We start from the raw sequence: 12183 nt of genomic DNA on the forward strand, positions 1-12183 counted from the left end.
TTATACATTGTTTTGTTTGAGGAACAAAAGCAAACTTAAAAAAAAACCCCCACTAAATTTAAGGAATTATTTAGGTTGCATTTCCATATCTTTGCAGTCAATGGACAGTAGCAAAATACTCTGGGTGCATAGTTTGATAATGAGGATGATCTTTAAATTTCAGAACCTGAGGCAGCAGATTCTTGAATTGCTGGGCCCTATCTCAATGAATCACGGCGTTCATTTTATGGCAGCTATTGCATTTGTGTGGAATGAAAGGAGGCAACACAAAAACACTTCAAGGACTAAGGTATGTTAAGTAATGCAGCCATTTGAAAATAGTTCCCATCTTCTTTTCAAATGGGTTAAAGTATTAAGGTCCAGATTGAGGTTCTTGGGGGCCAGGTGCTTTGTATCCCTGGGAAGGCAAGTGGGGAGTCTGTCAGTCAGCCCGGTAAGTTTCATTGATCAGATGTCCTAGAGGAGGGGAGGGGTATCTTTTTCAGCCTAAACGCCACTTTCTCATGTAGCTAACTATCTGGGAACTCCATGCCAGAGGTGGGTGGAGCCAATGCAAAATGGAGGTGGAGTCCATGGAAAATTGTGCAGGGCCACACAATACGACCCATGTAATTTTGAAACTGTCAGGACTTCAGTGCTGGACTCAATAGCAATGTATAATACTTTTTAGGTCATTCCTACAGCTAGTGAAGAACAGCTTCTGTTAGTGGAGCTGGTTCGTTCTATCAGCGTTATGAGAACTGAGACTGTTATGCAAACAGTGAAAGAAGTCTTGAAGCAACCACCAGCAATAGCCAAGGACAAGGTATGGAAAGAACTTAAGCTTGCATTTTCCAACAAAAGAAGTTGATGTTACGATGGCTAGGCTGTGTTTGACAAACGTTAAAGGTAAAGGACCCCTGATAGTTAAGTCCAGCCACAGACTACTCTGGGGTTGCGGTGCTCATCTCGCTTTATAGGCCGAGGGAGCTGGTGTTTGTGACTGTAAAACATTCAATCCAATCCAATGCATTCAATTAAAACAGGTGAAATGTGTTGGATTGCTGCTGCTAAATTAATCAGTTTGCTTTGATTACTGTAATAGCTCACGCTAGATAGTTGTGGACACAACCTCATTCAATTTTGGAAATGAAAATGGATGGCAGTTCTGAACTTAAAAGATAAATGGAGTTGACTTACTTAAGCCCATTGATTGCAGCAGGTTTACTCAGAATATAACATAGTTGGGTGCAACCCTTTGATAGGAACATTATTTCCAGCATCCAGTAAAAAAGTTGGTGGTTCTAAATTTCCCCATTTTGCACCCCCCTCCTAGTTCTTAAATGCCAGGAACAATGGTAACTTGAAATGGGCTGAGTTCCAAACCTACCTCTCCTTATCATAGATTACCGCAACTGGCATTCCAAGCTCCAGTTAAGCTTAGAAACCAAGGAAATATCTTTAGGGAAAAACCTTAAGAAAGACTATATGTAGCACTTTATCAAGCAATCACTGTTAAATTGAGCAAGGTTTACTTTATTATTTTGATTCCTGGCTTTTGATGCACTTTGGTGGCCTTGAAAAAAAAATATAACCGTTCTCTTTTAATACTTTGCTTCTAAATCTTTCTAGAAGCACCTTTCATTGGAAGTCTGCATGCTGCAGTTTTTCTTTGCGTACATTCAGAGGTAAGACAGTGAGTGGTTATGGGGACTTTTCTTTTCTCCTGTGTCACCAGATGAGATATTTGCTGTGTGCTTTGTGCAGTGGTTCCATTCAGTTTTTTAAAGCAGATTTTGAGAACTTAAGGTTAAAAGTGTCAGAAGAGAAGCTGGAACCTATTTCCAGCTTTTGGGAAATTAATCTCTTTCTCAAGTTGGAAAATCTGCAGGGTTATTTTCTGGTGTCCCATTTCCTCTAGAGTTCTTTTATCTTACCTGTTGGGTCGTTCACTGAGAGAAAACACCAATGTTAGCTTTCAGTGTTTATCCCATTTGTTTGACACTAGGCTGTAGTGTGAAGAAGTACTCTAATGGCCTTTGGAAACCCATATGACCCCCTCTCTTTTTCCCCCCTTGCAGAATCCCAGTGTCCAACGTAGTCGACAGCTGGGCCTCATTATTGCTTCTTCTGAAGGATTCCATACAACTTGGCCTTCCAGCTCCGGGGCAATTTCTCATACTTGGGTGAGCTATTTTGTTTGCATGAGCACCATCAATTTTTCCTACTGAGAAATGCCAAGATCATTTTTCAGAGACCTTAAAACATTATTGATGAGTGATAGGGAGTACCCATGATGATTTTAAGAGAGAAGTTGATCTCTTGCCTTTGGGGACATGTTGCTACTTCACATTTGGAGAGGTGGCTTGGCCTTCGCAAGCAAGGCTGAAATCCAGCAAATGTCATGTGTAACCCAACCCCTGTAACTGGCTCTAAAAAAGAACCATCAGCACAGCTTTACGTAGGCGACAGTGAGCAAACCTTGACTGCACCACAGTAATTTATTGGGGCCTCGTTCAGTTCAGATCCCATGAATTTGAATGTGAGAGTTAAACATGTATTTAAAGCGCTCTCAACATCAGAACAGGGAAGGAAATCCAAAACGGTGCGAGCTCAATGCACAATGTGTTATGAACCAGAGCTCTTTTATAGAGGAACATTTTTTATCAGAAGATGACAACCTTTTTCAAACAGCATGTGGGCAGGAGAGTGCTCGGATCAGAATTAACAAACCTTGACTTGTCTTTTGATTAAAATTATTCTTATTAATATGAAACATGGCTCAAAAACACCAAGCTTGCACCATTTTGGACCACCACTGCCCATTTTGGTGTGTGTCATGTAGAGATAACCTAAAAATCTGCATGAATTTGCTAAAATATGATTTTGTTGTAATCCAAAACTTTGTTATCCCAGACCTAAACCCTTGTGTCTTCTCTGTAATATCATCCTAACCTCATGCAACCCCTGTGTTGTTTTGATGCATTTGGTATAATAGGTGATAACTCCACATATTTTGTTTCAATGCATTGATAACCACAGCGTTGGTATACATTGCTGTGGAAAGTATTAACAGTCACTTGTTTTATCATTTGGATAAATACACGGAGTGAAATCCGAACTGCTACATAAGGATCTTCTGCTTGCTAACTGGATTTCCCAGAGGGCTTCCCTTTCCTCTTCAAACAATCTCCCTTCACCTGTCCTGCCACTTGCCCCTGAGAAGCCTCTTCCCAAAATTGGGTGACCTTTTGGAGTTGCCTCCAATGTAATGAGAGATGCAGTCAACATAGGAAATTAAGGTCCTCCTTCTTTGCATGTAGATAGTCTTGAGCATTTTTGCATTTCTGCAGTTGTTGTCCCCTTGGTTTAAATATTTGGTCCATCTGTTTTATTCAAGCCTTCATATGAAAGTTTACTACTTCTTTTTTTTAAGCGTTTTAAATGAGTTTATAATGAAAAACCCAAATCTGGATAATAAGAAAGACCAGCGAGATCTTCAGGTAAGAAATTTATGTCCTTGGTTACTGCTGAGTACAAATGTGCTTTTTTAAAATAAAAAAGCACCTTTGCAATTGTAATATTTTGTTGTGTAGTACACCGAAGCTGGGTTTTACCTGGGTTGCTTCCCAATTCTATAGAAGGGATACATTCTTTAGAAGAGATCACTTTAATTATTGAACTAGTTAAAAAAAATGCTCTGATTTCAGTCAGATTTTTGTACACTTAATTTCTAGGAAATGTGTACTGTGAGTTCCATGTTTAACATGTGACCCTTGAATCTGATGGTGTTGTTGCTTAGATGTGCCGTGTTTTGCTGTCTGAAGTGAACCAGCAAATGAGGCCACCTCAGCTGTTTCTGGATTACCTTTGGCCAGTCACTACTTATGGGGAGCTGATCTGACACCCGCTTATCTGTTGCCACGCTAGCTGTTTATCCTCATCTGATAGGCCCCTCCCATTGTCACTCTTTTCACTCTCCCAGTCTGTTGCGCAATCCTGACACATCAATGCATCAGGATCCTTTTGCATGTTCCCATTGCACAGGTTTCCTCGAGGGGGCGGGTCCAACACTTTTAATCCTTGTGCCATTGACGTTTGTATAAACTCTGAGCACTCTGAATACCACTGATCAAGCGACCCCTTGCACTGCGGCACTGCCTTATGCATGCTCTCCATCACCCTCATGCAGAAATCGATCATGAAAGAAAAATCAATTACTATTTCTCTTTATGCACAAGGCTCTTTTCATCATCTTGCATTTCTTCCCCGTGCCTCTTTCAGGATGTAACCCACAAAATAGTGGATGCCATTGGAGCCATCGCTGGCTCGTCTCTGGAACAGACTACGTGGCTAAGGCGCAATTTGGAGGTTAAACCATCCCCCAAGATCATGGTTGATGGAAACAATTTGGAGTCTGACGTTGAAGGTGATTTCCCGCCCCCTCCCTACTTCCGCCCAGCGTATTTAATCAGTATCCAAAATTGCTTCTGTTGATGATAACAGTAGAGCAGAGATGGGGAAACACTTTTGGCCTGAGGGCCTTACTCTAACATAACTGTAACAGGGCTGTTTTGTGCAAGCCACAGACACCTGTCCATCATCTGAGGGACAGGTGAGCCTGGCTTCTCCAAAACAGCCTGATGGGCCTGATGAGGCATGTGTCTTGTCCATGCCCCACTGCTGTAGAGCACAGCTCCTGCTATTTAAATTCATTTTACATCTAGCTGAGGGCTGCAAACCTCTCTACCTGTGTATCCTTAGCTAGATAAGAAACTGTGTCCTATATCTGTTTGTCCAATCCAGCAACCAGAATAATGGTCACACAGCCCTTTAAAAAAATCACTTTGAATGGCATTTCCAGGCAGTTTTTCTTGAAACCAATTTTTTTATTGGGGGGGTGCATTTTAAAGATTTGTGATGCCAGCTGACTGACAGGTGACTGTACCACCTACCTGTCCAATGTGGTCTGCAGGGCAGGTCAGATAAGGATCTTTGCCTGCTGAGCTAAGGTTCCTTGCCCCTTGTTTATGGTTTAGGATTATACCTTATCTCCCATTCTGCCCTCCGGTTGGAGCCACTGCCGCATCTTCAGCCCTGCTACTTGTGGCCACATTAGAAGGTAGGGTGAGAGCAGGATAAATTCCCCCAATTGATACCGTCTTGGGATCTCACTTGCATGTTTGGCAGTCAGCTGGTTGGTCTAGGAGAGTTGGGTAGAGGAACACCTCTGCTCATTCCAAACCCATCCCAGCCTGACAGAGTTTGGATTGCTCTGTCTGTGTTGCATATGAACACAGCCTATGTAAACAGTATTTCTCTTTGGTTTTATAATGATTCTTTATTTTAACTGAACCACAAGCATCCATTCTATGCAAAATAACTAAGAGAACTTGTTGAGATTTTAGCTCAGCTTAATATCACAGGATTTCGCAGGATTTAAAATATCAATAGTTGAATGCAGATATATTTAGTCAAATTTCAGGTGGGAAAAGGGAAACTGGTGGGATTTTATCTCACAGCATACATCCCAGTGCTAACTTGTTTGATGTACTGCATATTTAAAGACCTGTGGTTTCTTTTAAAATAGCTTGACAGATATTGACACATGGATTCATGTCTTCCTTTTTTGTTCCCCACCCCCTCAAAAAAAAAAAAATGTTCAGATATGTTGTCTCCAGCTTTGGAAACCTCAAGCATAACTCCATCTGTTTATAGTGTCCATGCCTTAACGCTGCTGTCAGAAGTAAGTTTCCCCCCTTTTTAGTAGACTTTAAGATAATTTGTTTGCATATAAATATAGAGAGTTAACACAGAAAAGAACAGAGCATTGTTTCACCACACTTCTGGAATTTTGGTAGCAGGTGAATATTCAGATGTGCAAGAAAGCACATATTTTTGAGCAGTAAGAAGCCTGGTGGGCCACACCTGGCCCCTGGACCTGAGGTTCCTCACACCTGCACTAGTGAAAGGCAAGGAACATGATTTTCAGTGATCTCTCCTATCCAGGGCAGGCTCTGGTGCTTCCCACAAGCTTCTCCTTAGGTTCCGGGGATCTTTTGAAGCAGTATGGGATATAGCATAGGTGGCTGCAGTTGGTAGGAGGGATGAGTGAAAGTGGCGTGCCGCCTTAGGCTCACAGAAGGGCTTTTGCTGGCACAAAGCTACCATTCAAATCAGTGGGACTGAATTTTGTTATGCAATATTTAAGCCCCGTTGGTCTTAATGGGCCTACTATAAGCATGACTTAAGATTGCAATCCTAACCCCACTTACCTGGGAGTAAGCACCATTGAGTTCAATAGAACTTACTTTTGAGAAGACATGTTAGGATTGCCTTGCAAATCTTCATCCAAGCCCATGTCGCTGGAAATAGTAGAGAAGGGAATTGTCCATGCATGTGCTTTGGGGTATATTTTTTCCTTTTTAGCAGAAACAAAATTGTGCTGAAAGATAATATAGCTGTTGGCTCTCCCCCCCCCCCCCCCCACAAAAAAGCACACATTACATTTGGAAGTTGATTTGGTATTAAAACAGTCATGTTCATGTGCTCAGTCTCGGACAGGATTTCTCTGCTATGGAATGCAGCACATTTGTCAGTATACAATTCTTATCTGCTTTTGAGAGAATGAAGAAAAATCATCTATATTTTCGGTGCTATACTTAAGGAATTTGTGGATTTTTTTAAACAACCATTTAGTTTTGATAAGATGATATTTCAAAGAGAACTTGTTAAATAATGTTTTCTTTGTGACGTTTTGAAAATAATGAATATAGCTGGAAGCTGGGCAGTCATCCATTGAAAGGATATATAGTACAGTATTTATATATTTTAAGCAGAAGTCCTTAAAGATTGTAAGGGCAGAAAATTGACATTTTCAATATTTCTCTTCTCTTGTAGGTCTTGGCTCATCTTTTGGATATGGTTTTCTACAGTGATGAAAAAGAGCGAGTCATTCCACTTCTTGTAAATATAATGCACTATGTTGTGCCTTATCTTCGCAATCACAGGTACCTCTACAATCACATGTACAACTTATTTTAACTATGATGTACACTTTCATTGAACTTACCATTACACTTTACATAAAGTACTCTCTGGACGAGTTTCCCAAACAAGGACATGATGATTAACTGCTTCAGAACAAGCCAAGATACTTAGCCAACTTAATAGCTTAATATCCTGACGTGTTTGAAAGCTGTCTGCCATAGTTTCCAGGCTTGAACAAAACAGCTATAATTCATGTTAGTTAACTATATACATTCTGGTTTGTTTGCTGGCTCTTGTGAAAAGGCTGTGCCATAGGCTCATCTACATCTCTGCCTATTAAAATGAGATTCTGTTGTTTGAATGTGGTCCTTCTCTGCAGTCTTGAAATGAGCAATTATTTATAAGAAGCACTAATACTTGCAGTGACATATGGCCCTACTCTGCAGGAACGACTCCAAGACTGGTGCTCCTCCACCCCAGATATTTCCTGCTATCCCATTCATCTGCCCCACTTCCCTTCGTAGTAGATTATGGTCCTCTCTGGCAATGATTACATCCTTGCTCCCCTAGTAGTCTTTTTTGCCACTTCCCCAACTGCTCTTCTGAGTGCACTTGTATGAACTCATATTGACTATTGAAAGAGTTCAGCAGCAAAAGTAGCAATCTGTAGTCCCCAACCTTTCCTGCTTGTTGGCGTTTGTGAGACATTTTGCATTTCAGCTGCCTAAATTCTGATTTTGCACAGTAACTCTGTATTTTGCAGATAGTGTTCAGGACTAGCCCTTATATTATAGTAACTCAAGTCAGTTGCTGTCAAAAGCTTCACCAAACAAAAGCTTCATCACTGAGCCTATCACAGTGTAAACATTCTGTGCTGTGTATTACCAATGGCAGGAATTTTATCTGTGGCTGACAGACTCTGCTGACCTCCCTGCCAGAGGTGTAACTCACTTCAGCCACTTAGATTTACATTACCAGGCTTGCTCTTTATGTGGCGTAACTTTCTGGTGTAAGATGCCTTGGTTTTTCCAGCTCTTTGCTTCAGGCTAGTTGTTGAAGAAGGAGGACTTCTCAGGCTACAGATGACACAGAGCTGCTTGAATGAATAAGGCATGTTTCTGACAAATTAAGCTCTAAATGCTTCATCCAGTACGGAGGCAAAGAAAATGTAGCCCTCCATATGTCGTTCGACTTCCAGTTCCCATCAGTCTCAACCAACAAGGCCAGCAGCCAACATTGATGATGGGAGTTGTTGTACCATCATGATTGTGATTATGCATGTGCACAGCGGAGGGTAGTGATTTTCTAATAATGAATTTTCCTTTGAGGTGCACCCCCTTGCACAGTGCTAAAGTCTGCTCTGGAGGGTTTACTAACATCCGGGAGGAGCATTTGAAGGGGATGGGGCATTCATTGGGCAGCTGTAGGCCAGGATCTGGTTTTGGGATCCAAGCAAAAATAATTTCAAATTGATTTAAAGGTGATGTGTTCTGACTGTTTTTGTGCAGGGTTTTTCTTACTTGTAATCTTTTTGAATTGGATTTATTTCCTTGTTCCAGTGCCCATAACGCGCCCAGCTACCGAGCGTGTGTTCAGCTGTTGAGCAGCCTGAGCGGCTATCAGTACACAAGGAGAGCGTGGAAAAAGGAAGCTTTTGACCTCTTTATGGATTCCAGTTTCTTTCAAATGGATGCTTCCTGTGTTAATCAGTAAGGCTTTTTGTTGCTCCTGTTTGATTTTAGTACCAAGGGGCAGAGGGAATAGAATTGTTTCCCCAAGACAGTTGTTGTCAACATGGGGCCTTCCAGATGTTTTGGGACTCCCAACTCCTATCAGCCCCAGCCAGCATGGCTGATGTTCAGGGATGATGGGAGTTGAGGCCAGCAATGTCTAGAAAGGCGCCACATCAGCTCCCCAGCCTTAAGACAGCATACTGACGAAATTATAGCAATCTGCACTATCCAGATGACTAGATACTCTCATTTGCTTGTATAATCTTCTGTTGGCTGTAAGGTCTACACTATATAGCAACATCACAACAGGGTTTCAGGCAGCTCTTTCACCAACCCCACCTGCAGATCCTAGTGGTGAAACCTAATGCCTTCTGCATAAGGTACAGCTGAACTTCGTTCCTCTGCTATTTTCTCTCCAGTTCTTACAGAGCTTGTTTCTCCAAGTTCCCATAATTTGTTGGTTCTGCACATCCACTGCCTCAACTCGATTCCATGCACATCTACCCATAGCTTGGATAGTGTGGTTGCTGATTCCAGAAAGAGCTTCTCAAATAGCCTTGGTTCAAGCTTGATAAGGGCTACCAGTGACTATATTCTGCAACCATTGTTGGAGACAGCATGCCTCAGAATACCAGTTCAGTTGCTGGGGAGAGTGCTGTTGCACTCAGTTCCTTCTTGTGGACTTCCTAGGCATCTGGTTGGCCACTGTGAAAACAGGATGTTGCACTAGATTTCATTTTGCCTGATCCTGCAGCGTTCTTCTCAAGTTCTTGTCTCTTTTCTTTATATTCTCCCCACCCCCTAACCCCAAGACTCCTTTGGTCAACAAAGGCAGCTGCTTGGTTCTTACGGATCTGTACCATTCATATACTGCAGGATCTTATTCTGACGTACAGAGCAGAATTGTGAAAGGGGCGTCAAACTGACACTTTTCCTTTTTATTTAAACCAGAATAAAATTCCATGCTTTTATTTGCAATGACAGTATCATTTTAAATTCTTTTTTAGTTGGAGAGCAATCATGGATAATTTGATGACACATGACAAAACCACGTTCAGAGATCTGATGAGTGAGTTCTGGCTTTTAACTCTGTGTACAAGATCCACAGACATTTGCATGTGTGGAATCCATTCTAATAATATTAGCTACCATGTTGTAAAGGTTGATTCTTCTGATGTTTGCTTAGATTAGTTGTGGCTTAGATTAGTTGTGATTTGGACCATTATGCCAGGCATCCCCAACCTGTGGCCCTCCAGCTGTTTTGGCCTACAACTCCCATGGTCCTTAGCTAACAGGACCAGTGGTTGGGGATGATGGGAATTGTAGTCCAAAACATCTGGAGGGCCGAAGGTTGGGGATGCCTGGCATAATGGTCCAAATCACAACTAATCTAAGCCAAGAAAGCTTGTTTTTTTGGCGAAGACAGCATAGACATGATTGATACTTTTTCATTGACTTTCCTGTTGGAGTAATTTTGATAAATTAATTTTGTTTGTTTTGTAAATTTAATGTTCGTTACGTTAATATCTTGAATTATTCCTTGCTCTATCTGCCTTAACCTAGGGCTTTGTTGTTTGTATGCAAGATCTACCTGCCAAGTAGCCCACAAGAGTGCGTCTTAACTCGGAATGCGTTGCATCCCTTTTTTTTGGAAAAAAAAGAATGTAAAATCACTTTTTAAAAAGTATATTCAGAGAAAATTCTAGAGTATTGAACACCAAGACTTATTGATTGAAGTGACTGCTGAAGTGTGAGTGTTAGTGCCAGGTCTATCCTACGAATAGTTCCCTTGCTCTCATGAATATAGGGAACAGTGGGAGAGTGCTGTGGCCCTCATGTCCTGCCTTGGGCATCTCATTGGCCACTGTGAGAAGCAGGATGCTGGACTAGATGGGCCTTCTTAAGAGAAATGCACACAGTCAGTGCAATTAGCTCATAAATAGGATCCATGTAGTGTATGTGGTACCTGGCATGTATGTTTAAAGTGCAGAATACAGTCTGGGCACTGAGTTACGGCACTCACCTAGTGATTTTAACAACATACTTTAAATCAGCCTTTTCCAACCTGGAGTCCTGTGCCTGTTTTGAACTACTCTTACCTCTGAGCCAAGAACTCTTGTCTTCACTAAAAGCACCCTCTCTGCTGCATGATTCCTTCTTTAGCACGTGTGGCTGTGGCTCAGAGCAGTTCGCTCAATCTGTTTGCCAATCGGGATGTAGAACTGGAACAGCGTGCTATGCTTCTGAAGAGGCTGGCCTTTGCCATTTTTAGCAGTGAAGTGGACCAATACCAGAAATACCTTCCAGATATACAAGGTGAATAAGAATTTTACCATTTCCCTTGGAGGGGTAAAGTTAATACAAGTTTCCTTTGCTTAGTGCTTTATGGATGACATGACCTCCCCCAGTTTCCACTTTAATCATGGGGAACTTGCGGTCCTCCAGATGTTGGACTACAACTCCCATCATTCTTTACCATTAGCTTGCGCCCCGGGGAGGTCACTTCAGTGCTGCCAATGTGGTGGTTTGTCTTCACCTCTGGAGGCACACTCCCATTGTCTCTCAAGATGGAAGCATGCCAACCAGTCGTGCTAGCTGGGCCACATGGGAGTTGGAGTTTATTAATATGTGGAGGGCAAAGGACTCCCCACCCCCCAATTTAAACAATAGTTAAATCTTCTGCTCTGTGTATTGGCACATAATTTGGGACCAGCAGAACAAAGCATTCCAAAAAAAAATCTGCTAACCTCTGGATCGTACCATTGGCTGTTATGATTGTCTCTTAGAAACACAGTGAACTGTTTACTTGAAAACTGGTACATCTCTCCCTCCTTCCCCCAGCACCTCTAATATTCTCTACTGAGGGGAGGTTTGTGTGCGCATGAGTTTAGCGTACCTTTCCTAAATACAATCAGGCAAATCAACTAAAGCTCATAATATTAATCAGTTGGATTTTTTTCTGGGCTGCAGATTTTTGAGCTACCAAATCTGTGTTGATTTTTCTGTTTCAGAAAGGCTGGTAGAAAGTCTCCGCCTGCCGCAAGTGCCCACTCTTCACTCCCAAGTGTTCCTCTTTTTCCGAGTTCTGCTCTTGAGAATGTCTCCACAGCATCTTACCTCGCTTTGGCCTACCATGATCACAGAATTGGTGAGTTGCAACTGACTTTGGAACATGGGGAAGCTTTTTTCTATATTAAAAAAGCCAGTACTTCAATATCTCTATAGAAATATTAGCCCAAGGTTAGCCAACACAATGCCCTTCAGATGTTGCTGGATACGATTTCCAGCCATTAGTGATGATGGGAGTATATCACTGCTGGGGTGCAAGCTTACATGCTATGTCATGCATAAGGATACTGAAGTCACATGTTTTGAGCAACCTGCATGGATCTTTCCCACCTGATCATTAGCCTGGAAGGAGGACAATAATTGAGTGGAAAAGATCAGGTGTTTATTCACATGCATACACCACCACATCACT

General features: G+C 41.9%; 1 protein-coding gene across 8 annotated transcripts in view; it reads left to right on the plus strand.

The window, feature by feature from the left end:
- The window catches only part of DOP1A (DOP1 leucine zipper like protein A), a 54784-nt gene that overhangs the window by 39207 nt on the left and 3394 nt on the right, over nt 1–12183 (plus strand). For all 8 annotated transcript variants that reach the window (XM_083729669.1, XM_083729666.1, XM_083729665.1 and 5 more), the window contains 12 exons: nt 164–289; nt 671–805; nt 1612–1667; nt 2061–2165; nt 3416–3482; nt 4264–4408; nt 5646–5725; nt 6880–6989; nt 8529–8678; nt 9710–9771; nt 10866–11018; nt 11714–11850. In XM_083729669.1, the coding sequence (XP_083585795.1) occupies nt 164–289; nt 671–805; nt 1612–1667; nt 2061–2165; nt 3416–3482; nt 4264–4408; nt 5646–5725; nt 6880–6989; nt 8529–8678; nt 9710–9771; nt 10866–11018; nt 11714–11850 (1326 nt within the window). The remainder of the gene's footprint in view (nt 1–163; nt 290–670; nt 806–1611; nt 1668–2060; nt 2166–3415; nt 3483–4263; nt 4409–5645; nt 5726–6879; nt 6990–8528; nt 8679–9709; nt 9772–10865; nt 11019–11713; nt 11851–12183) is intronic.

This window comes from Podarcis gaigeae, assembly GCF_964106915.1.
Source record: "Podarcis gaigeae genome assembly, chromosome: 3".
Lineage (NCBI taxonomy): Eukaryota > Metazoa > Chordata > Lepidosauria > Squamata > Lacertidae > Podarcis > Podarcis gaigeae.